Source organism: Labrus bergylta, chromosome 16 (genome assembly GCF_963930695.1).
Source record: "Labrus bergylta chromosome 16, fLabBer1.1, whole genome shotgun sequence".
Taxonomy (NCBI): domain Eukaryota; kingdom Metazoa; phylum Chordata; class Actinopteri; order Labriformes; family Labridae; genus Labrus; species Labrus bergylta.
The window spans coordinates 1,321,576-1,347,266 of record NC_089210.1 but is presented as its reverse complement, the minus strand read 5'-3'; the positions used below and the strand labels follow the sequence as shown (position 1 = coordinate 1,347,266).

At 46.8% G+C, this 25,691-nt stretch overlaps 4 protein-coding genes across 8 annotated transcripts; 1 reads left to right on the top strand and 3 right to left on the bottom strand.

The window, feature by feature from the left end:
* Nucleotides 1–213: 213 nt before the first annotated feature.
* Nucleotides 214–5,480, bottom strand: ankrd54 (ankyrin repeat domain 54). Its single transcript, XM_020658916.3, has 8 exons — nt 4,789–5,480; nt 3,794–3,841; nt 3,451–3,549; nt 2,979–3,050; nt 2,057–2,104; nt 1,803–1,927; nt 1,602–1,709; nt 214–944 (listed from the first exon to the last, which is right to left on the bottom strand). The coding sequence occupies exons 1-8, from the start codon at nt 5,186–5,188 to the stop codon at nt 870–872; spliced, it is 975 nt and encodes a 324-aa protein (XP_020514572.1). The 5' UTR covers nt 5,189–5,480; the 3' UTR covers nt 214–869.
* Nucleotides 5,481–6,118: 638 nt separating this feature from the next.
* Nucleotides 6,119–13,822, bottom strand: foxred2 (FAD-dependent oxidoreductase domain containing 2). Of its 5 annotated transcripts, none has more exons than XM_020658914.3 (10): nt 13,697–13,822; nt 11,421–11,644; nt 10,577–10,882; nt 10,245–10,496; nt 8,834–9,157; nt 8,598–8,764; nt 8,271–8,436; nt 7,823–8,049; nt 7,106–7,276; nt 6,119–6,803 (listed from the first exon to the last, which is right to left on the bottom strand). In XM_020658914.3, the coding sequence occupies exons 2-10, from the start codon at nt 11,639–11,641 to the stop codon at nt 6,571–6,573; spliced, it is 2,067 nt and encodes a 688-aa protein (XP_020514570.2). In that variant the 5' UTR covers nt 11,642–11,644; nt 13,697–13,822; the 3' UTR covers nt 6,119–6,570. The 5 variants fall into 5 exon arrangements, with proteins under 5 accessions (XP_020514570.2, XP_065820500.1, XP_065820499.1 ...); XM_065964428.1 differs by lacking the exon at nt 13,697–13,822 and adding an exon at nt 13,562–13,687 and having other exon boundaries at nt 7,106–7,270; XM_065964427.1 differs by lacking the exon at nt 13,697–13,822 and adding an exon at nt 13,562–13,684.
* On the top strand, nt 12,800–18,165 carry hmox1a (heme oxygenase 1a). The gene is made up of 6 exons (XM_020658915.3): nt 12,800–13,125; nt 14,544–14,732; nt 15,631–15,742; nt 15,815–16,030; nt 16,196–16,468; nt 17,651–18,165. The coding sequence occupies exons 2-6, from the start codon at nt 14,683–14,685 to the stop codon at nt 17,816–17,818; spliced, it is 819 nt and encodes a 272-aa protein (XP_020514571.1). The 5' UTR covers nt 12,800–13,125; nt 14,544–14,682; the 3' UTR covers nt 17,819–18,165.
* A 365-nt stretch (nt 18,166–18,530) lies between these two features.
* mcm5 (minichromosome maintenance complex component 5) lies at nt 18,531–25,118 on the bottom strand. Its single transcript, XM_020658911.3, has 16 exons — nt 24,787–25,118; nt 23,852–23,978; nt 23,618–23,746; nt 23,357–23,529; nt 22,826–22,981; nt 22,574–22,740; nt 22,119–22,290; nt 21,872–21,983; nt 21,639–21,782; nt 21,293–21,358; nt 21,036–21,212; nt 20,843–20,955; nt 20,618–20,746; nt 19,574–19,716; nt 19,341–19,468; nt 18,531–19,100 (listed from the first exon to the last, which is right to left on the bottom strand). Exons 1-16 carry the CDS (start codon nt 24,963–24,965, stop codon nt 18,999–19,001), a joined length of 2,217 nt encoding a protein of 738 aa, XP_020514567.1. The 5' UTR covers nt 24,966–25,118; the 3' UTR covers nt 18,531–18,998.
* Nucleotides 25,119–25,691: the final 573 nt, after the last annotated feature.

The window sequence follows — 25,691 nt, the reverse complement described above, 5'->3', positions numbered from 1 at the left end:
AAATTTGAATGACAATAAAGAAAGTCTAAGTCTAAGTAATGTTGATCAGTCTCAGGTGATAAAGGCTACGGATAAAAGAGAGGTCGGGAAATATACTTGTGCAGCCCGCCCGAGAGTCGTCTACGATGTGACAGGGAAAACTGATGTTGATATTTCAATTCATTTAATAACAGCATAACAATAGTTATATTTTTACATCAAATACTCAAGACATTGTTTTTCCTTTTTTTGCCAAACATGTTGATTTTATTGATTCACATGTATTAATTTCCATCAACAGCAAAATTAAGTCTTACAGCACATTTCACATAGAAAACCAAACATGCAATCCAAAGAGAAAAGGCAACATGATGCAGAGACGCTGTCCATAAGAAAAGCATAAAGAGCACTGTGAAAACTTTCATGAGAAATACGCCTCAAAATCATCTTCAAAATAAGCTAATGTTGGCAGGCGAAACGTCACACACACACACACACACACACACACACACACACACACACACACACACACACACACACACACACACACACACACACACACACACACACACACACACACACACACACACACACACACACACACACACACACACACACACACACACACACACACACACACACACACACACACACACACACACACACACACACACACACACACACACACACACACACACACACACACACACACACACACACACACACACACACACACACACACACACACACACACACGACGAGGTTTTGAAATGTGACCGTCTCATGCTACTGCAGATCGATATTCACCTTCATATTATTGTCATATTGCTGATCTGGGTCGAGGCTAGCGCTGCAGTTTCTGCTCTTCAGCTCTCTAAACACGTTAACTTCTACCTGTCACCCAGATTCTGTTTCTGTAGACTGAGCGACGTGAAACTCGCCAACAAATCGGTCACCTCATCCACCTGGGGAAAAAAAGCAAAACATTCAATATTCAAGTTACAAATGCAAAGTACATTTATCAAAGAAAATCCAAATAAGGAATGCTAAATCTTGATTTGCCTGCATCTATATTTAGTGTTCTATATGTGATATTTTAAACATGAACACAGCAGATGTCAAACATATCTGAACTTAATCACTGAGGGGGCTGGTGGCTTAGTGGTTAATGCACCCGCCCCATGTACGGAGGCTAAAGTCCTCCAAGGCGGTCGGGTTTGGATCCAACATGTGGCTCCTTTCCTGCACCTCATTCCCCACCCTCTCCCTGAGTTCTGACTCTATTCACTCTTATCTATAAATAAAAGGCATAAAAAGCCCCTAAAAATGTAATGAATTCTTTAAATGAATCGTTGAGTGACTTCCTAATAAAAGAGAGTGAAGTCAGACTCCCTTTGGGTTTGTTGTTCTCAGCTCTGGGTTCACACTGACGTTGCCAAAGTCGTTGTGTGATTTAGTGTTCAGGAGTTCGCCTGCCATTTTGGATAACAGTAAACAATAAATGACCCAATACTGAGCGCCCTTTGATTTTTGCTGCTGGGGTATCGAAACAAGTATTGATATTGTTTGATTTTCACTAGAATCAAATAAGAGTTTAAAAAAAATGAGTGTGAAGGTGTCACCTGCTCTTTGGTGCGTGTGTGCAGCAGCTGTGTGGAAATGTGTTCCAGTCGCTCTTTAGCTTCGCTCTGCCCCATCGAGTTCAGATATTCCCTCAGCATTTGAATAATCTGCACGAGAAAGACAAAAAAGGACTCGGATGTTGAAGCGATCCTGATCGACATGAAACATCTCAAAGTCAGGTGAGTCGGCGCTTGCTCTACCTGTGTGACTTCTCCTCTCAGCGTCTCTAAGCTGCGCGAGTCTCCCTCCTGCAGGATGTTGAGCTTAGAGCGAGCGAGATGCATCGGGGTCCTTCCTGCTCGGTCCAGGGCGTCCACACGAGCTCCTGAACGAGAGCACAAAAATCTCTCATTCATAAACGCTGAATAATCAGTAATACAGTCAGCTAACTTACCAAGAGCATTACTATGATGTGAAACTAATCTGACACACTAAGACCCTCTCAGCGTCTCACCTCCTCTCAGCAGCGTGGTGATTACAGGCACGTGGTTGGTGCAGGCCGCTGCAGAAACAGGTGACAAAAATGATGGATTAAATACGACAATAACACAAATTTAAACACGTGTTGCATATCAAAGTGAAGTTTTCTGAACTGCAAAGATCCAAGTCACCTGTGCAAAGTCGACAAGCTAACGATACCATCTGCGTCACCTTCTGTCCTGCTATGGACAAATATGTTTGCTCCTAATCTGAGGAGTAACTGAGAACCTTATGACAGACGTGGAGGACTGTTGCGTCCTCCATCCTCAGAAATATTTACATTCTTCTGTTGGGTTTTTGGAGGTTCTGGTATCTCGTTTATTGGAGCTATTTAATTATTGTTAGAATTAGTTTTGGTGTTTAGTTTACTAATATTTGGGTGGTGTTGTTTATTTAATTATTCTACACGTTTTCTTTATTTAGAATAGATTTTTTGGTAGTATTTTCTTTTGCTAGTTATTTGTTTAGTAACTTTAGTTTTGCATTAGTGTTTTTGTTAGGTATTTGGGTAACACTGTGGGCACCAGAGGTTATTTAAGTAAGAGGCAGGTAGAGGACCAGCATGCACCTGGGTGGGCCTATTGTTTTTTACCAGAGCAAGAGACATTGGATTTCTTTTGCCTGCGTACATCACATTCCCACGGTGCATCAGTGGTCAATATTTTTGATATTAGTTTATTTAGATTTTGTTTTTGGACAAATAGCCCCTCGTTGAGTCAGAAAAAACAGAGCAGAGTTTTATTTCTTCCTGTGAATGAGAAACACTTTTCTACCACTCTGCAGTTCATCTGCACGTTTAAAAAAAGGTTTGAAGTAGAGCAGCTGCATGTTAGTGTGAGGTTAGTGACCACAGAGCTGCAGGTGTCACATACTCAGGGGGGGTCGGTCTTTCTTACCCAGATGGAGGGGGGTATTTCCCAGACTGTCTCGCTGGTTGGGGTCAGCGCCGTGACTCAGTAACAATTGCACTGCAGACATAAAAAAAAAAAGAAAACACGACAGGAGACTTAAAATGAAGACTTTCAACACCAAAGATCAACAATGTATAACTCAAAAATGTAACTGAATCAAATGTTTTATTATTTCTAATTGTTTTTTTTCTTATTCTGTATGACGCTGCTCAGGGAAATGCTTTGCTGTTTTGCAGGAAAATAAATGAGGTGTGCACAAAAATCAGCAGGTCTTAAATGAAAACTGAAATCTACAGGGAACAATCCTGAAATAATAAATGTGTTCTGAAATGTTCTTAAATGTGGTGTACAATAGATAGAAGTGTGTAAAGCATGCAGCGTTGTACACAAAGTCTGCTGTGGATAACAAACCTCATGTGGCTGTTTTTCTGTTTTCACTTTCTTATCAGTGACCTACCGATGCCCTCGTTGCCGTTGCAGGAAGAGAAATGCAGCGCCGTCCTTCCCTTGTCGTCTGCAGCACAGGGGTTGATGTCATCCTGCAGGAGCTTTCGAACTACACACACACACACACACACACACACACACACACACACACACACACACACACACGCACACACACCTCTCTTATTGTACCTATTATTGATATCTTACTTACATTCCTATTCTATTTCATTAATATTTTTATTTCTATATTTCTACTGTTATATTGTTTATTTTGGAGCAACTGTAATGATCGAATTTCCCTCTGGGATTAATAAAGTTTTTCTGATTCTGATAACATTCACTGATCGTCTCACCTGTGTCGATGTCGTTGCTGTTCGCCGCCTCCCTCAGTCTTTTCACCGCTGCAGAAATAAGACATTTCAATTTAAATGTTGCTGTACGACTGGATGGATGGATTCAGTTTGCACTGGAGCATTAGAGCGACAAACAAAGAAAGCATTCACAGGAAGCCTCTTTCAAAAGGGCGCTTGATTGTTGGAACAGGAACAGTGCAACGTTACGTAAACCTTTCATCTGTGTAACACTGGGCTCTGATTGGAAGAGATGGATTTGATTTCAACACATGATACTAGACAGCAATTCTTGTTCCCAATATGACTAACTCTATATATCTAGGTATCTACACCAATATAAACATACCGATTTCAAAAAGTAACTTTAAAGAAACAAAGTCTGACACCTCCTCAAAGGACACTTCTTTCATCTAATGTTCTTAAAGGTCCAATCAGTGAGATGTGTAGAGAGTGAGATGATAAAGGTATCTTACTCTCTGATCATTAAGGAAACATGCTATGTTGAAGTGCTGGCTTCTCTGACAACAATGCAGCAGCCAGTATGTCCTCCTTCTAACTTTAGATTCTGCTCCTGAATGCTCTGGATTTGTTTGGACCAGAGAAGGTAGGCGCTTTTAAGACACGCCCCCACACGGCCGTTTTGGACACCCCTCAGTTTGTCAGATATGAGAGCAGTTATCAGGTCAACAGGTGTTGCAGCGATGGAAGCGGTCAAGAGAAGTGGTTCAGATAGAAGTGATTGTACCCGACCTAAAAAGCCTCTGCATGTTTCTAATAAGCTCCACGAGCAGAAACGTGCTCAAACTAGGATCAATATTGGAGATGCTTTTGAAAAATGGAGAGAGGTTAGAACACAGAAAGGTTTACAGACCCATGCAGAGCTGGATAAACACTGAAGCTTCAGAGGTGAATGTGGACTGCAGTACTCAGTCTTTAACAAGCTTTATAGTTGTTGCTGACACATAAATGTATTTTTAAAGAAAAACAAACCTTACCGTAAACATCTTGCCCGAGAGGACCGAGGTTCCGCACCGTCCTGTGATGCCTCTTGGCCCGGCTACCTGTCATCTTCCCCGGCTTGCCCGTCGCTCCCCCGGGGGTCAGCTCGGCTCGTCCGGGCTCCCACAGCAGGTGCAGGTACCTGAGCTCTTTATCGTCTCTCTGTCCGAACCGACCCAACACCACCTTACCCTCCCCGGTCCCACTGATCCCGAACCCGACCGCAGCCGAACCCGCGTCCTCCATCGCACCCTCCGCGTCACCCCGCTGCCCTGCTCTGTCCGCCGCCGCCTCCCGCGTCTCCTCTCCGGGTGATGGCTCCACCATGTACTCCCCCTCGGAGCTGGATCGTTCCGTATCCGAGGTGGTTGCTACGATTGGGCTCCACCCGTCCATGCTTCACCGTGACATATGGACGCTGTTTACACTACAACCTGCAGCCGAAGCTAAAAGGAAACCAAGTCCTCTTTAATATTTCTCATCTGCTCCGCCAGCGACATCCGGGGCCATCTCACGGCACGTCAGCACATAAACACCCCCATCGTGGTCCTTCAATCCCGGGAGAATTTAAAACATGAAACAGCTCAACAAACCCTGCCTTCTTCTTCAGCACCAAAATGTCCCCGATTTCACATTTTCCATCTCAACGGACACAAGTAGTAAAAACCCTCTCAGTGCGGCTCCACAGCAGCGACGACCAATCACAGTCCGGGTTGTTCTTGAGCGCCCGTCCAATAGGAGCGCCGCAATCAGACAGCCAATCACAACGCTGCATTTCACCTCTCCTTCTTTTTTTTCTTCAATTATCTTTATTAAAAAATGTCAGAACATTACAAATCATGAAAAAACCTTAAAGACCATAAAACGATTAAATTTACGTTCTTTTTCAAGAAAAAATGCATTTATTTAAAATTTAAAACATTTAAAACACAATATAGTGATTTTAAAGTAAATTAATAATACAATTTAGAGCTCTAGTGATTCTCTATTTTAAAGCAACTGTTTTTCGATTATGGCGCCTCCTGTGGACAAAGCAGGGATATTTCTCTTTTTCTTTACCTTTAAATTGTTTGTTTTCCAACAATAAAAATATCATCCTTCTTTATTTAAATGTTTAACCTGCAGCTCAAAATGAGGCAGTGGAAAAATTTGTCCGCAATGTTTTACAGTGGCAGCCTCCAGTGTTGAAAAATGAAGCCGAGCTGCAAAATCCTGCAGTTCCTCGAGTGTCCACTAGAGGCTGGCTACAGACGCACAGGAAGTCACATACACACCCATTCTAAAAAAGTCTGTTTTTACATAATTACTCGACCACAGAGACACAACTGATTTCACTCGGTTTATTCAGAAACCATCATGAAACATAATTTTAAAACCCTCCACAGATACAGCTTCAGATATTTTACACGTACATGATATGAAAACGTTATAATATAATGTGTATAAATATTTAGTGAGGAATAAAAATAAGGGAGCTCTGAAGGGACAAAGTGCTTCTCCAGTGATAAACAGAGGACTTTTCTGAGAAGAAGAAATGAACTGTGACACTTTCTCATACTCATACTCTCCATTTCTCTCGTTTGACCTGTTAGGACACTTTTTATAACACAGAAAGAAAACACTCTTTGGTTGAAACAGACGTGTTTGATTCGTTTTAGTCAGTTGGACGTATTTGGTCGTGTGGAGGGAAATATTGAGGATAAGAATAAGGAGGTAGAAAGTCTGAGGGACACAACCAGCATCATGACCACAGATTAAACACGCTTCAATAAAAACAATCAGAGGTCAAGCTTCAGTCCCGACGACACAGAGGCTCCGGCTCCAGACAGGTAGTTAGGGAGAGCGGGGTCGGCTCCTGATGCGTCTGAATCCGTCTCAGCGGGCGTCAAACCCGCCACGTCGACGTTCTGCCACGGCTGACGGTCGTGAGCGACGCCCTGCTGCTTCAGGTATCCGTGCTGACAGAAGAGCGGCGGCTTTCGGTGTGTGAGGGAGAAACGGAAACATGATTCTGAAAGACAGAAGAGAGACAAGAGTGAGAGAAGCTAACATCTCTATTACGATAAAATCAGCTATTTTAATGATGCAGTTTGAAGCTTTAAATAACTTCAGATGCTAAGACTTAGGGTGCACTCACACACACGCTGTCTCGCCCCTGCTACATCTCTCTTGCTACCTCTGACACCTGAACAGCGACCTCGAACGACTTCACCTCTTCAACCCCTCTGTGACATTTAAACTGCTGATGAGGCTTCACAGGGATGTTAAAATCCCTCCTTGAACTGGCTTAAAAAACAAACCCTGAATCCTCACCTGCATAGAAACTCCTGAGGTCGGTTTGGACCGCATGCTCCAGGAAGCGCCTCAGCGGCTGAATGTGAGAAACGGGACCGTCCCACTCGGTGAGGAAGTCCTCCACCATGTGGTGGATCGCTTTAGGTCTGGGTAAAGGCCAGCCGTGAGGACGGAGCTTCATATCTTCATCTGAGGGAAACAAAATCCAGCTGAGATACTCGAGCAGATTCATGGCAATGGGAGCAATTTGGGGTTCAGTGTCTTGCTCAAGGACACTTCAACATGTGATTACAGGAGCTGGGGATCGAACCCCGTACCTCTCAGTTTAGAGACAACCGACTACTCATACTCTGCTTGTTACGCACCACATTAAAGCTTGTTTGCACCTCAGGTTAGATGCTAAACTGTGTTTCATTATGCAGCTTTCTACCTTTACAATTGAATGTGGAAAAAATAACATAAACACTTAAAGACAAACGAGAATTATTTGACATCTGGGGCTTATATATTAATTTTCTTCGGGATAAAGATCTTTCACATATTTTGTATTATTATATTTTACTTTCCCCCCCTTATTTATAAATGTATATATGTGCATGTGTACATCCTTTTTTTGTTTGTTTTCCTTAGAATTTATTTAATTGTAATTGTGTGTCTTGGAAAAATGTTTAAAACTCAATAAACATGTTAAAAAACAACAACAGTTTAATGTAATCCAGCAGTGCTTCTACTCACCTGTAGGGGGCGTGTCGTAGTAGTATAACACAGGGTGCAGAAAGTTGGATTTCCAAGCTTTGGTCCAGTCTGTTTCTGCTCGACTCCGCCCCAGAAAGTCGATCTTGGTCTTCCCGTACTGCATGAGGAGAACGATCAGCCCGTGATCGGACACGCCGTGACCCGACAGAGACGAGAGCCGAGGCAGCGCCTGAAGAGGAAACTCCTCCAGGTATTCACAGTGAGAGCTGCGGAGAGGACGCGAGGACCACACATCATGAGTATGACTTTCTACTCGGGGGGGGGGGGGGGGATGACAGAAGTGTGTGTGAGGATGTGAAAAAATACAAACAGGAAATGTCTGATTGAGTTGCAGATTTAGTTTTCTCACCTAGTGGTTAAAATGGGAACTGCAGTTACAAACCTGAGTCGTCTCCCTGAAATATATATAAAAAAAACATCTTCTTACCCTCGAAGAAGTATGACGTCTCCCAGCACCTCGAACATCTGATACGTCCCTGAAGCCTCGCCGACGCGCTTCAGGATCCACGACTGCAGCTGCGAGGTCGACAGTCTGGTTGAAGGCCACTTTGCACCGTGACGCCGCCGCTCGAGAACACGATGAACAGCTCGCACTGCGGCAGAGAAACAAGAGAGATCTTTGTCGTTTATTCATGAAGACTCGGTTTAATGATGTGACGCTCTTTGCACCGCCGTTTTTAAATTCAGAATATCCTCAAATATTACAGATTCTGTTTTCTTCATTCAGTGTGACAGATAAAACGAGCAGACGAACCCGTGTAGCGAAACCCGTGGACGAAGCCTCCAGCGGACGCTCGGTAGTCTCTGGAGTGAGCGGCGGTCCCCAGCACAAACAACCCGGGAGTGTTTGTACCTTCGTACCAGGCGGTAACCCCGGGCAACCTCCCCTTGGCGTTCTCACTGTTTGGAGGGCAGGCGGAGCTGTGGAAAAATATTAAAAGGTTAAGGGTACGAGTGATTTGTTGAATGTTATAAACTGTCCGTTCTTACCCGTCAAACACGCTGAAGTTGAATCTGAACCCGAGGCATCGAATCACGCGGTCGTACGGCTTCCTCATGGAGAAGTTGTCGTAGTGAAACCCCGGCAGCTCTTCTCCCGCCACGCCCGAGTCGTTCTTCTCGCCCCGGTTTTGTAAATATTTATTTAAAGTCAAAAACAGCTTTCCCTTCTTCTCTCTCTTCTCGACGCCTGACCGCCGCCGCCTGCTGCTCTGCTCCTTCCTCGGAGCGATGACGACTTTCTCCAGACGAGCCTCGAGCAGCCCGTCCAGAGACTTCAGCTGGTACGTGTCCAGCAGCTCGTTGTTCACCGCTCTGAGGACAGAGACAAATCATTTCAAAATAAAAGCACAAATAACTCCAACGATAGAATAGTATGGAGCTATTATTGTGGCAAAACTATTTGAATATGCGTACACAGATCCACAAATGTGTAAACTAATCTGCAAATATGTTTACCAATTTCAAAATATTTACTTATTTATTAATGGCAGTGAACCTTTTCAGCTGTAAATCCTGAAAATAAAAACAAATGATCGCTTACAGCTGAGGCGGGCCTCTCCATTGACTGTCATGTGACTTTTGCAACACTCCTGCCGTGCAAGATCCACAAAGCCGCACAAATATCTTAAAATGTGTGTCTGACGATCTGCAAACACTTTAGTGGGGTTTGTTGCCCTGAGCTCTGGCTGCCAGGCTAGGCTGCCAGTCCGTGGTAGCACCCAGTGAGTTCAAGATGGATATTACTGAGCTGGATGTTGTGGGTGCAGTTTTACTGAGGAGGCTACGATGGAGGGTCCATTATGTAGTTTGTGTTTTTGAAATGTTTTTCCTGTACAGTGTGGGCAAAGCTTTACGCAGCCTGGCAGCCTGTGAGCCTGTGAGCCTGTGAGCCTGTGAGCCTGAGCTCAGGGCAACAAACCCCACTTATGTGTTTGCAGATCGTCAGACATACATTTGAAGATATTTGTACGTATATTCAAATAGTTTTGCCACAATGATAGCTCCATAGAATAGTGACCAGGACGTGAAATTGGACCTTCTTTGCATCGCCATAAGTGCGTTATTGCTGACAGCTTGAGCTTAAAGTTTGTTTTTTTTAGATTTATTTTTGGGCTTTTTTCAAGATTTTTCAAGAGATTCAAGATTTTTTTTTATTGGTCACATGCTCATACAGATGTGCAGTGAAATGTAATTGAAAGGGAAATTGTGCCTTTAATGGAGAGACAGGACAGTTTGAACCTGGGCCGCCCGCTTGGAGGACTACAGCCTCCATACATGGGGCGCACACAAACCACTGAGCCACCAGCGCCCCAGAGCTTAAAGTTTTAACATCCAGCTGACAAAATCCAAAATGTTGAATCACTCAAAGGAGAAGAAATCATGAATTCTCTGACGCTACCTCAGGTCTCCGACGTAATGCGTTTGCCAGGCGAGCCGAACGGGGCTCGAACTGAGCATGTGCACCCGGCTCGCGCTTCCCAGGATGCTTTGCGCCGTTTCAAAAGCGGCGTTCCCCTTGCCCAGGATCAGCACGGCCTGGTTCCTGTAGTCCTCCGGGTCGGTCGAGATGGACTCGTAGCCTTCAACCAGATCGGAACCGACGAACTCGACCTCCTGAGGAACCCACAAACCGGTCGCCACCAGGAGGACGCTGACGGAGAAGAGAGAGGCGAGAATTACGACGCCGCCATGTTAGCCACAATCCTGAATGAGGTTTTTATCTCGTGTTACCTGCACGTGTAGTCCGCCGCGTGCTGGTCGGTCAGGATGTATCTCCGGCCGCTCGCCAACAGCACCGCCCGGATTCTGCCGACGTCCACCCCGTAGCGAACCTTCAGCCCGAGCTCCTTTGAGAACACGGACAGGTACGCCGGGAAGGAATCTGCCGGAGGATAGAACTCGCCGCTGACTCTTTTGAACAGGAGGTCCGGTTTGTCGCTCAGCAGCGAGTTCCAGTCGTGACGCAGGTTGAACTCCCGGTTCTGCCGCCCCGTGTGGATCTTATTGATGCTGATCAGCTTCCTGTGGCGGGGGTACCTGAACGCAGATAAAAGAGGACGCACGCTTAACGAGTTACATGAAACTCTCAGAATCCTTTAAAACAGATCTGATACCAAAGAGAACCAGGGGCTGGTTCTGGTTCTGGTTCAGAGCTGGTTCAATTTGCTAATCGTCTAAGAAGCAGTTTGCTTTTCAGCTGGCGAGGTCGGCAACTGAGTCATAACAACCCCGCCCTCCCAGACCCTGACGCGAGCGGTTCTTTCTTGTAGGCCAGCAATGGACTTGGTTCTACAATGGAACTGGTCTCTCTGGAACCAGATCCAGTTCTTTGGCTTCAAAACACAAAGAACTGGATCCGAGCCGGTCCTGGAACTGGCTTGGTGGAAAAGGAGAATTCAGGAGGTTAAAAAAAGTATGATTTCCTTCCGGGTTCTCGTTGCCACACTAATACCCGTGTCATGAATGGGTCTTGCTAAACCGGGTTCTCGGGTAGACGAGCACGCCATAGAGAGCGTGGATCTTGATGATCTATAATTCTCGTTCTATACGAGACGTTGTGAAAAAAGCGTCCTACTTGTTAAAGAAGCTGCCGGGTCCCGAGTTCCTCTCCAGGATGATGTAGTCTCTTTTGGCCTTGTTGAGGAAAAACCCCATCTGGAGTCCCGCAGGCCCGGCGCCCAGCACGCAGTACTCGTGGTGTCGGGTCTCATTGTGCTGCTGAGGGTCACCGAGCGAGCTCTGGACACAGCCAATCAGGACGAAGGAGAGGATGTAGCAGGGAAGGCTGGGATCCATAACCTGCTGGAGACGAGGGGGTGTGGTTAAAGTCAGACATGGACGCAGTCATCTGATTGGACGAGAGACGAGTGCTGATCTCAATCTGCCTCAGGTGAATATTAAAGGTGACGAGGTAAACTGCACAAAGTCGTTGGTAATGTTTGAGTTCTGAAATGTTGCAAACGTATTTGTGCAACTCAGCCGGTGTCACCTCCTCCGCTCTGTCGGCTGATTGAGACACTGATGTGACTTTTGAAGGGCGGCGCCGGATAGCCAAGCCGTTGAGTCGCCCGCCCCCATGTGCAGCGGCTAGAGTCCTGGTCGCAGCGGTCGCAGGTTAGAATCCAAATTAAGATTGTCACAATAACAAATTTAAACTTTGATATACTTGTAAAACGTTTTAAATCCAACAATATCAATACCGGTTTTGATCCTGCAACCAAACTTTAAAGTCTTCATATGTGATGTTTTGATCCAGCAGGTGTCGCCCTTGAGCTCCAGCATGAAACCAAAACAACTCGCGCTGCATTGTTGTGTTAGCATGCTAATGCTAGCGATCTTTATTATGCTGGTATCTTCACACTGCATGTAAATTTACCTGAAATGAGCGTGATCTAGAAACACAGTTAAGCAGTGAGTACAGTATGTTATTCTTCTTTTCTCTAGTCCCTCAATTAAACAACTTTTATACACGAGGGGAGGAGTCAGCCGGCCGTCCTGGCGATGTAAACAAACTGAAGATAGGACTCTGAAAACTCTGAAAACATCACAGACAGTGGGACTCGGGTGTTACACCCATTGTAGACAGTCATGACTCACAGAGTTATTTTCAGAGGAGATACTTGATTTCTACATTTAAGTGTTAAACATCACATATTCAGACTTTAAGTCGTAGAAACCCGATTTTGCGTCATTTCTTGTTTTTCATTACCAGAAATTGCAGACAGATTCCCGCACGATGTCCGAATTGCAGAGATATGTTGTCAACTGAAACGTTGCCAACGTATCTCTGCAGTTTAAAGAGCGAGCAGGTGATGACTGGATGGATTCATTTCTCTCCAACTCGTCTGCCTGATGAAACAGATCTCATTAAAAGATTCGGTACTTTTCCGATTCTGCCGATCTTAATAACAAAGATTACGTGATACCGAAAAGTATCGCAGATCTCTTCACGTCATGCAGCAGGGCGGTGATTGGTCGGTGTTTAATCGCATTTTAAAGCTCTACACTCTTTAGTTACACAAACATGAAGACGTCGACCGAAACAGGAAGCTCATGTGATACTTCAGCGACACAACGTTTGGTGAAAATGTTCTCACAAACTGCATCGAGCCCCCCCGGCTCTGCGTGAACTCTCCAGCCGGCGCCGTCGCACTCTGCTCCGGGTGCGGAGGACGCCATCGCCCGCTGAACCAGATGTTTGCTAACGCAGGCTAACCTTACCTTTTTACTTCTGTCGATCCCTCAACATCTGGAAGTTAGCATGTAGCACAGCTGTCCAGGTAGCTACATGTTTACTATTTAGCATTTTAAAGCGTGCTGTGTGTGTGTGTGTGTGTTTCCACCAGCAGCCCACCAAGCACAGCCCACTCCCCCCCCCCCTCAGGGTGCTGAACTAATGGAGGGCTGCTTGTGTAAGAGGAAGGGGGGGGGGGGGGGGGTTATGAAATACAAAAGAGGACAGAGAAGAATACTAAAGGACATTTATCCTCTCTTAAAGTGACACCACAGGATCTCACTTTTTACTCTTAAGTTTCTAGCTTTGTTTATGCTTTTAAGTCAGATCAGTGTTTTTCAAAGTGTGGGTCTCGACCCCTCGAGGGGTCAGCAGGGGGTTCGAGGAGGGGTCACCAATACTTGAAGGGAAGTAGGAGCAAAATGAACTAAACATACGAATCAACTTACAACATTATGTGTGATAATAACTTTTAAATATACCGTAAAACTTCTCTTTGATTTGCATCTCATCGCTTCGCTGACCTTCTCCTGCACATTGTACAAACTAATAGCATAAATACTATCTTGGCTATTTGCAAAAAAAAAAAAAGATTAAGGTTAAAATTACAAACAAACCGCATAAACTCAACAAGCCGCCCAGTTCCAGTTTGATCGTACACAGGTGATAAGTTCAATGTCCAGTCGGGAATCACGGCTTCTTCATTTCATTTAGATCATTTAGAGCAAAAACAAACAAACGTTTCCTGACTCGTCTAATTGACCTTTGTCCCTTCCTGGTGAACCCAACTCACAGAGACACACCTGCAACCTTTTACTGGCTCCAATCAGCTGTGGTGTTTACAACCAAAGAACAAAAACAAATGCAAAATAACAAATAAGTAGATGAAATGGCTGGTTTTGGACACCCCTCGGTTTGTCAGGTATGAGAGCAGTTATCAGGTCAACAGGTGTTGCAGCGATGGAAGCGGTCAAGAGAAGTGGTTCAGATAGAAGTGATTGTACCCGACCTAAAAAGCCTCTGCATGTTTCTAATAAGCTCCACGAGCAGAAACGTGCTCAAACTAGGATCAATATTGGAGATGCTTTTGAAAAATGGAGAGAGGTTAGAACACAGAAAGGTTTACAGACCCATGCAGAGCTGGATAAACACTGAAGCTTCAGAGTCCACCACATGGTGACCTGAGTGAGCATCCACTCTAGAGGGGGGGGGGGGGGAGACAGCTCTCTATGATGTTTAGAATTCAGACTGCAGTACCCATTTTAACCACTAGGGGTCAGAGTTACATACTGCTCTGAGTACAAAACTTTCTTTCAGTGTGATTTTGATTTCTGCCTCATCATGTTTTCAGATTTTCACAACACAGTAAAAAAAATCTGCTTCATCATGTTTAACCTCCTGTAAACTGAGCAATGTGACTCAGCAGTCTCACTTCCTCTCGGTCTCAAACCGCCTCGGTTTCAGGTCATCATGTGAGTATAAAAGAGGGCCAGGTGGAGCTGTGAGGCCGCAGAGGACGGACGCTCAACTGAGAGGAGACGACAACCGACCGACCGACCGACCAGCAACAAAGAGGAGAAGACGTTTGTTACAGTCCGAGGAGATGGAGGTCACAAAGAGCGCCAGGAAAGACGACCAGGGAGAAGTCGGAAGGTACGACAACAAACAGAATTTAATGTGAAAATGTTTATTCTATTTGATACCAAAATCAGATTTTGATTTAATTATTTATTTTTTTAATTTAAACTTTTACTCAGAGCAAAATTGAAACATGTTTTGCAGCTAGTCAAAGTTACAAACGTTTTTCAGAAAGTAAAGAGAGACAATAAAACAGGTATAAGACACAGTTGTCTAAACATTCTACATAGATAAACTTAAAAACATATACCTGCACCCAATCAGGCAAACTGATAAGTCAGTGAAAGAAAGTAAAATAGTAAAAGTAAATATACTCTCACAAAAATGTATACCCAAGTTTACAGTCGTAAATCTTCACATACTGAGAAATGCTCAAATTTTTTTTTGAGAAACTTGTAAAAGTGATCAGATGAAGTGAAGTCTTAGTGAAGGATTAATGTTAGTGTCGTAAAGACCACACTAACTGAGACCAAGACCGGGGCAGGGGTCGTGTCCCTGACTTAGACCGTCACCGTGGGATAAAAATCAGATAAATCTCGTTGTTTTAAATAAGAGGGGTTTTCCGCTTTCCTTCTTATCACAGTAATGACCTGAGAAAGAAGCCCATCAATGGTGGTCTTTACCAGTCTTGATTTAAAATCCAGAGTCTGCCCAGTCTGAGTCTGAGACCGAGACAAGACCGAGTCAAAATTCAAAAAGTGGTCTGGAGACCGGTCTTGGTCTGACACTAATTTAAAGTATTTAAACGTAGCTTTAAAAACACAGATCGTCACAGCGTTCACAGGTTGTCAAATATTATCGTTACCATGGTTACGGCTCATTAAGATGCACTGATGTTATTTCGAGTACTTCATGAAACCGTCTGAATTCCTCCAACACGTCGCTAACTGTGTCTCGTCTTTGTCCCCGACAGCGACCTATCGGAGCGGATTAAAGCCGCCACCAAAGATAACCACGTCCGAGCTGAAAACACACAGCTGATGCTGAGTTACCAGAAGGGACAGATCACGCTGCCACAGTACAAGGTAACGACGCGGCGTTCACACGGTCTCGCTCTCTCATCATATCTGTGGATTATAATCTTTATGTTCCTTCAGGTGCTGCTGTGCTCGCTCTACGAGATCTACAAGGCGCTGGAGGAGGAGCTGGACAGAAACTCCTCCCATCCCGCCGTCGCACCGATTTACTTCCCTCAGGAGCTCGCTCGCCTGGAGTCACTCGAGAGCGATCTGGAGTTTTTCTTTGGCGCGGCGTGGAGGAAGAGGGTGATCGTTCCCGCCGCCACGCACCGATACGAACAGAGGCTGCGCCAGGTGAGCGGTTTACAGATTCTTACTAAAAGTACCAGCCAATGAATGAGCTGCGTTTCGCACACGGCCACGGTGGAAACGCCGACACACTGAGCGTCTTATTGGACGACTTCTATCTTTTGGATTTTAACGAGTATCAATTCTAAAAGCGTCTTCTTTGTTTTTCAGATCGGCAGAGAGAAACCGGAGCTGTTGGTGGCGCACGCTTACACCCGCTACCTCGGGGATCTCTCAGGAGGTCAGGTGCTGGGGAAAATTACCCAGAAGTCTCTGGGGCTGAGCGGCAGAGAGGGGCTGTCCTTCTTCTCCTTCCCCGGCGTGAGCAGCCCGAACCGCTTCAAGCAGCTTTACAGGAGCCGGATGAACAGCGTCGAGCTGACGGAGGACGAGACGGCGGCGGTGCTGGAGGAGGCGGTCGCCGCCTTCGAGCTCAACATCCAGGTGAGAGGACAGACGCACGCCGTGGTGTCGGTTAGAAATATGAAACGTTCTATGGCGGCCATTTTCTACAACGGAGGATTAGGACCACGTTAAAATTATTACTTTTTTTTAACTTCGAGATTAAAGAAAATTTACGACTTTGATCTCGAAATACAAAAATAAATATTTTTTTAACATGGCCCTTATCCTCCGTCCTTTCATGGGTGAGGGGGCGTGGCTTTAGAGGGAGCACAGAGGGGGAGGGGGCGTGGCTTTAGAGGGAGCACAGAGGGGGTGTGGCTTTAGAGGGAGCACAGCGGGGAGGGGGCGTGGCTTTAGAGGGAGCACAGAGGGGAGGGGGCGTGGCTTTAGAGGGAGCACAGCGGGGAGGAGGCGTGGCTTTAGAGGGAGCACAGAGGGGAGGGGGCGTGGCTTTAGAGGGAGCACAGCGGGGAGGAGGCGTGGCTTTAGAGGGAGCACAGAGGGGGCGTGGCTTTAGAAGGAGCACAGAGGGGTGTGGCTTTAGAGGGAGCACAGAGGGGAGGGGCGTGGCTTTAGAGGGAGCACAGAGCGGAGGGGGCGTGGCTTTAGAGGGAGCACAGAGGGGGCGTGGCTTTGGAGGGAGCACAGGGTGAGGGGCGTGGCTTTGGAGGGAGCACAGGGGGAGGGGCGTGGCCTTAGAGGGAGCACAGAGGGGAGGGGGCGTGGCTTTAGAGGGAGCACAGAGGGGAGGGGCGTGGCTTTAGAGGGAGCACAGGGGGAGGGGGCGTGGCTTTAGAGGGAGCACAGAGGGGAGGGGGCGTGGCTTTAGAGGGAGCACAGAGGGGAGGGGGGCAGGTGGGGAGGGGGGCAGGTGCAGACGGAGCACTGAGGGAATGCTACTTTTAAAATCATGCTAGTTTTAGAAAATGACCAACCCTGCCTTTCACGGGTACCAAACGTCCCTCTGGATTTTAACTCTCCTTTCTCTTTTTTCAAAACCTTCAAGTGTTTTCATGACGCTGATTCAGCAAATTCACTTTTTTTTAACTCGACTTAAAAACGGGAACACACGAGGACTGAGAAAATGTGAATATTAATAACCGCATCAAAACACGACTTCCCCTCCCTGGAAATTTAAAAAAAAAGAAGGAAGTGAATCTCGTCCACGTTGCGACAGGACGCTGCCAGCTTGCTGACTGTTTTTTTTTTTCTCCTCTTCAGGTTTTTGACGACCTGCAGAAAATGCTGAGTGTCGCCGCGGAGACGTCCGACCAATCAGAGAGCGGCGGTGTCAAAACTTCTCTGTTCCTGTCTTCACCCGTCATACAGTTCACCGTGGGAGTGTGCGTTGCCTTGACAACAATCGGAGTGGGACTGTACTCCTTTTAGACTCCAGTTTCAACATGAGCACACAGCACTTTAAAAACCTGATTTATAAACTGTGATTTGAAATCAGTCCGCTTTACGTTTATTTTAACTTTGTGATTATTTGTTTTCACCTCTTCTCTCCGTCGTGCTTTTGATGTTTTCTGTGAAACTCTTTGAATCGCCTTGTTGCTGAAATGTGATTTAGAAATAAACTTCTTTCAGTACAGAAACGTTGCCGATGTATTTGTGCAATTTAAAAGTCATTTAAAGGGAACATATTCTAAAAACATCCACTCCCACAGTGTTTCTGAACGTGTGTAACCTGAGAGTCTACTGACCCACAACATCAAATAAACCATCCAGTCCTTTGTTTGTGGTCTGCATAAGTCTGCAACAGTATGCTCTGTTTCTAATGTGCTCTCCTTGTGATGTCACAGTGGGATTCTGGTAAAAAGAAATCCCCTCCCCTGATATCTCCACCCATGGACTCCACCCCCAGACTAGAACAAAACTTTAACATAGGTCGGCCATTTTTATTCTCTACAGAGGAGTGATATCTACGGGGAAAACTCGAGGGGGTCATTACAAACCAAAACGGAGCGTTGTGAGAAATCCACAGGATATTTAAACATTGTGCGTTTTCCTTTTATAACCGCTGTTGCATAGGAAACAACAGGCTGCAGTGAGTCTAGCTCCGCCCCCTGAAGGGTACCAAAAAAGACCAACGCCGTACTGAACCGGACCGCTTGGTGGAGACAGGGCTTTTATTGTGCACAGGAAGTGACCTGGCTCCTCTCCAGCTAACCAAACAACTTGCACATTTTTTGGGGGGACTTGATCCGGGGACCCTACAGACCGAGCTTCAGCCGCCCCCCCTAACACGCCATCTCAAAGTATCGCTCAATGATTCTCTGAGCTCGTCATAAATAAACATTTCAAAGAACTCGGAGCGTTTTCTTCATTTGAAATACTTTACATCTTTATTCAGAGTCGTGTTTTCTTTACATCTTTTCACCTTTAAACTTCTTTGTTCATCTTTTTATGATGACATCACTTTTCTCTCTCGTGTTTCATGTGAAACTGAAAAACATCCAAAGTGAGCGGGAGTGATTCCAACATGTCCGCCAGCAGAAACAGTGACTCTGCAGATCAACACTATTTACAGGAACGACGTGACCATCACCGCCGCTCTGACACGCCTCTACTTGACCCGGTACAGGACTTTCCTCTGCATGCGGTGCTGCAGCTCGCCTCGCCGCAGCATCAGGTGCAGCACTTTGTAGATGGCGTGCTCTGGATATTTCTGTGAGAGACGAGAACAGGAAGTAGAGAGATTAACAGGAAGCTGTTTTTGTCTCGGTAAATTCAACTCAAGAGGTCGTCTCTGAGGGCGTTAATAACCCCGCCTCTTCTCGCCGACTCGCTCAAATCAACGATGCAAATAAGAAATGTGGTATTCACGTCCCCGTCTGTGAGGTCACATCGTGTTTTGGCGTTGTGAAGGCACGGCACAGCGGGCGCTCCACAGACACACTGTACTGACCTGTTTGGTAAAATCTTGGACGATGCTGTGTTCGGACACCTGCGAGCCGATGGCGAAGCGTCTCTTCAGCTGCTTCTCGACGCGCGAGATCATTTCCTGATCCTCCGTAGACGTGAAGCCCTCGGCGCCTGAGACGACACGAGGAGCAGAGACGTTCAGAAGGTGACGTCAGAGCGCTGAGACGGAACGCTTTAACAGAACTTTATAAAAGTAGAATCAGAAAAGAAACCGACCTGAGAGGCTGCCGGACAGAGCGGCGTCCAGCGTGGACACCTGGAAGAGTCGCAGCGCCTCGTCCACTTCCTCCTCGCCGGCGACCGCCTGCAGCTTCATCTTCGCCAAAGACTCTGCGATGCGGATGACGGCCTCCAGCTGCCTGAGGACGACGGAAACAAAGAGAGAAATATTTAGAGAGATAATGATCGTCATGTAGAAGAACAACAAATATTGGTTGGTGCGCGCGCCCCATGTACGGAGGCTGTGCTCCTCCAAGCGGGCGGCCCGGGTTCGAATCCCAACTGTGGTTACTTTCCTGCATGTCATTCCCTACTCTCTCTCCACTGTCCTATCTCTCCATTAAAAGGCACAAAAAGCCCCCCAAAACAACAATGTTTGCCCCCCACACACAAATAAAAACAGTACTGGTAGGTTTAGCTAGGTTATTTAACCATGAGCGACGGCTGTAAGCAGCACGCAAACAAATAACCAGCGTTATACGAGCAGGGTGTGCCTGTCTGTGAAGGGCTCAGTGCACATGTGTGTGTGTGTGTGTGTGGGGGGAGCGAGTGAGGAGAGAGAGAGAGAACGAGGCGAGTGTGTGCGAGAGGCAGGTGTGTGCGAGAGGCACGTTATGATGCCGGGGGCAGAATAAGCAGGAGAATGAATCAACTTGGAGAGGGGGGGGGGGGAGGGGGGGTAAAAGTCAGGTGACGAGGCTTTTATAGGTTTGGTGACGTGGGGCTGCACTCCTACGTCATACTGTCCTCCACACAGCCGTCAGAGTGTTTCAAACTGAACAGCAGACACTCTGCACATTTCTAACACAATATTTAGAATTCCAAAACTTTGTACTCAAAAGTGGAGATTGGGACTTGGATTGATCCTGAACACTGAATACTCAGATCGAGAGGTTTAGAGCTGAACAAAGAGGTTTTAGGGTTTAGTTACTCTTCAGTGTGTGTAAGGAAGATCCATCTTCAAAGTCCAGTGGGCGTTAATGTAAAACATCAAGAACAGTTTGGAGGTCAGAGCGTCCAGACGTTAACGTGTTTCAGTACCTGACTGTGATGGGGATGGACGGCCTTTTGTCCGTCTCTCTCTCGTGCTCCCTCGCTCCGCTCCTCATCACCACGTATCGGTTCTTCAGTTTCTCCGCCGCCCCGGCAGAAAGACGCGGGCCGGATTTACTGCGAGCAAAAAAAAAAAAAAAACACATGGGTGACTTTAGAATAAACGAGAAGCATGAGAGAGTGTCATCAGAAGAGCGAGGTTAAGACACTCACACTCGGGCGTAGGCGATGTACTTCTTGAAGGTGGCGAGCGGGATCTCGCCCTCCACGCCTTCAGTCTGAGTCTGAGCGCTCAGGTGGACGTTCATCACGTGGCGAGCCAGCGTCTGCAAAACGGACGAGCATTTAAAAACACATTTTAAAATCAGAGAACGTCTGCGGCGGCGTGCCCGTGCGCCCGCCTCACCATGTCCCTCTGCTGGTCGTGCTGGTCTTTGATGATGAAGATCATGTCGAAGCGGGACAGGATGGTCGGCATGAAGTCGATGTTGTCCTCCCCCTTCGTGTCGTCCCAGCGGCCGAACACGGAGTTGGCGGCGGCGAGCACGGAGCAGCGCGAGTTCAGGGTGGTGGTGATGCCCGCCTGAGGAGGAGGAGCAGGGGGAGGAGTCAGCGTGATGGTTAACCACTCAGTAAAGTCTGAGCGAGTCAGCGTTAGCTTACCTTAGCGATGGAGATGGTCTGCTGCTCCATGGCTTCATGGATTGCCACGCGGTCGTCCTCTCTCATCTGAAGAAGAAAACGTGTTTAACCAGAGTTCAAACCTGAAGCCCCTCCCCCTTCTTTTTTTAAAAAAAGAAGGGGGAGGGGCATTTTGATGGAGAGACAGGACAGAGGATAGAGTCAGAAATCAGAGAGAGAGAGAGAGAGAGAGAGAGAGACAGTGGAAAGGAGCCACAGGTTGGATTTGAACCGGGGCCGCCCGCTTGGAGGACCACAGCCTCCACACAGTGCAGCCGCGCACTAACCACTGAGCCACCAGCGCCCTGAAGAAGAGTTCATTTCTAACCTTGTCGAACTCATCGATGCACACGACTCCGCCGTCGGCCAGCACCATGGCTCCGCCCTCCATGATGAAGCCGCGGGTTTGAGGGTCCCTCATGACGGAGGCGGTCAGACCGGCCGCGCTGCTGCCTTTACCGGACGTGTACACCTGAATGAAATGAATCCACATTTAGAAAAGGAGAACTTTCACTTTAACACATCATCGTCTCTTGGACCGCAGCAGGATTTGGTTTTTACCCCGATAGGTGAACAACGCTCCACAAACTTCAGCAGCTGAGACTTGGCGGTACCCGGGTCGCCGAGCATCAGCAGGTTGATGTCACCTCGACGGGTCAGACCGTCAGGGAGCCTGGAGGGACGAGAAACACAAAATCAAAAAACTTTACTCAGTAAGCCAGCCAGCAGTGACACTACAGGTGGAGCAGATCACAGACTGATTATTGGGATGACTGCTGGGAAATGTAGTTCTTTATCTGAAGGTCACCTCTTCCTGGATCCTCCAAACAGCAGGCAGGTGATGGCTTTTTTCAGATCGTCGCTGCCGTAGATGGAGGGAGCGACGGAGCGAGCCAAAGAGTCGTAGATGTTTGGAGAGGCCGCGAGCCCTCGGAGCTCCTCCTCTTCCTGCGGAGAGACGGATCCTGTGGCGCCGCGACCTAGAAGAAGAAAAAAACAAAAAAACAAACCGGGTCCTTTAATTTTAAGATTTATTTTTGTGCCTTTAATGTAGAGATGGGACAGTGGATAGAGATGGAAATCAGAGAGAGAGAGAGTAGGGAACGACATGCGGGAAAGGAGCCACAGGCTGGATTCGAACCCGGGCCGCCCGCTTGGAGGACCACAGCCTCAATACATGGGGCGCGTGCACTAACCACCGCGCCACCAGCGCCCCAAACCGGGTCCTTTAATATCCTCTAATCACAAAGTCTTCTTCTTCACCTGCTCCTTCTGTGTCCACCTGGATGCCGACCACACGCAGGTAGGACGTCCGGATGCCCACGCCGGAACTTTTGTCTTTGCCGCCGGTCTTAATCGCCATCTTTTTAATGGAGAAGATTCCCACGATGGTCACTCTGTTTCCCGGGACGACGCGGTCGCACAGATACCTGAGAGAGGACGAGAAGTGTGAGGGAAAAATCTTTCACGTCCTGTTTTTTTAAAAATGCGTCTCCATGGTAACAGCCTCCTCACCTGTCGCAGTAGATCTGCAGGTGTCGTGGCATCTCTCCGTGAGGGACGGCGTCGGGAGACTCCTGCAGGCGGAGGGTCTGGAAGTCGACGCACACGCAGCGGTCGGGGATGATGAAGTAAGGATCCACGGGACACTTCACCCTCCCGGCGTCTTCCCTGAGAGACGAAGAAGAACGATGTCAAACATGTTTTAAAAAAAAAAAAACACTAACCAGCCTGATGAATCCAAAGTGTTGATACACTTTCAGGTGGTTTGAATATTCTTTTCTGTTAATTACGCACACACATCATGGCCGCCACTTGTCCCCTGCGTCCGTCAAATATTAGCCTAATGTTGACGCAGGATGCAGTTCGCACATGACCACTAGGGGTGTTGAGGCAGAGTCAACAAAGGCACAGAGGCTAATGCAGAGGTCAGACTACATGTTATCAGAAGTTTAGCCCGACCAGCAGACTAAGGTTTGTTTGTTTTCTCGTGTGTTCTGTGTCGTAGCAGCTGACCATCAAAGTCATCTGGGACGTCAAACTCACTTGTTGCACTTGCGCGGCAGAGCGTAGCCCTGCAGGCCGGGAGGCAGGGGGATGTTACTGAGGACGCCGCGACAGCCCCGACACTGCAGACACACCCTGGTGGCCTTCGCCCTCACGGCGGTGGCCGAGATGATGATGCCGTGCACCTTCACCAGGCGAGACACCTGCTCCGACTGTGGGGGGGGGGTCAAATCACTGATTTAAAAAAAAAAAAAAACGAGATTACTGCTTTACATCAGACATGAAGAGGCGTTCAGGTACCTTGAGGCCGCGGATGGAGGCGTGATGTGCGTCGCTCTTCAACATGACCTGGATGTCCTGAACCGTCTCCTCGCCTGCAGGACGGGGGCGGGTCACTTCATCCGCCACCTCCTTTGCAGCTTCCTCCAGCTGGAAAAGAGAATAGTTAGAGAGGGTAAACATGGCGAACTCCTGGTCTGAGATTTGGGTGACAGTAAAAGTGAATCAGGTTTAATAAGAGCGCGTCAGACGGACCAGCGGCAGGTTCTCAGTCGGCAGCTTGTACAGACAGTCGGAGAGATCCTCGTCAAAGCTGGCCAAGTCCTCCATCTCCACCTCCACCCAGAACTCCCCGAGGGTGTAGTGTCTCTTCAGCTCATCTCTGGTTGGGAAGGAAAACACAAAAACTCATTCATGTTGTTTTGTTGATGAACACACGATCTTAAACCCCAAAAAGAACAAAGAATAGTAGGTAGAAAATCTGTCTGTTACTAGGGTGGCTAGCTCAGTCTGTAGAGTCGCTGGTTCAAGACGTGGTGTGGACCAGGTCTGGTAATTGGTCTGGTAGCTGAGCCCTGCAGATGGGCCTTTGGGCAAAGGTACAGAACCCCCCCCCCCCAAAAAAGCCCAGGAGAGCTCACTGTGTGCAGCCCCCTCACTCTGTCATCGCTCCATCAGTGCCTGTCCACAGGATCCTATTTGAGCATGTGTGTGTATTTCAGCCAATGTGTGTGTAGCCACCAAACATGTGCCACAAATCTATTTAAATAATCTTTAATTGTCTTTGAATAAGTACTTATGCTGACTATTTGTTCCATTTTCCAGGAAAATATGATTAAAATAAGAGCAAAAGCACCAAATATGATCAGACTTTTTAAATATCAAATATGTCAAGTTACCTAAAGGCTGGATACTACATTTCCCAGAATGCAACTTGATAGCTTCTTGCAACGGACACGCGTGCTTGCTTTTTGTCCACTGCCTTCAAACGCCACATTCAGACTTTAAACATGAGCTTCACTGTTTTACATCATATAAATAATGTTACACGAAAACTTCTTTGTTGTTGTTTTATTCACTTTTTAATGTGAGCTGCTTAGTTTCCGGTTTTACACCAATTTCGTTTCTTCTTCTGGTGTTTTTAAATGCATATGTAACTTCATGTCATGTCATCGTGATTAAACACGTACCTGTATTTGTAGGTGAATCCGGTGCGGTCGGTGCCCACCCTGAACTGGCGGAGAAACTCACGGAACCGTTTCTTGATGTGAGTCCTCTTCTGTCCGCCTTCGTCCCCGCCGGGTCCGTCTCCTCCTCCTCCTCCGAAACTGTCGCTGTAATAAACTCCGGGGTCGTCAAATCCGGACATGTTGAAGCAGGAGACCCGACAAACAACGTTAACGAGAAAATAAAACCGGAGCCGCTGATTGTTCCACGAGTTTAAAGTCAAAAACACGGTGGATGTGACCTGCGGGACGAAGGCTGCTCAGGCTCTGTTTCGCGGGAAAAACTAAACTCCTTCCTGTCTTTTTCGCGCGAGTCGATTCTAGCCCCGCCCCTCTTCTGGCCTCTGATTGGCTAACAGCTTCTGTCGCTTGTTCCAATTGGCCAAAGCAGGTTTTCAGAGGCAGGTCTGAAAAAAGGGGCGTTTATTAGCAGAGATGGCGCGAAAAGGAGAAGAGTAGGAGGGGAAAGCATGAACAACAAAGAACTACGATCACAACAACAGTTTTTAACTTTAAAACTCACTTCAAATACTCATTTTTACTATATTTAAAGTGTTAAGGCTGTTTTTAGATGCAGCTTTCAATGAAAAAGAGCGTGAACTGTATTTACTGTGGGTATTGTTAATTAATATAATATTAAAACATGTTAAATGTAAAATGCCACCTCATCATTTATCTTTACTTATGTACAAGAATATTAATAACATTATACTCCATTTTATTTCTTTAATTAAGAGCAGGTGCTCCAATAAAAGCTTGTCTGTAATAATAGCTCATCTTTACGTAGCAGGAAGTTGTTGCTGATGTGAAAAACAAGTTAATTTAGTCCCCATGAAACAAAACTTTAAGAGTATCTAAGGTGGTTCACA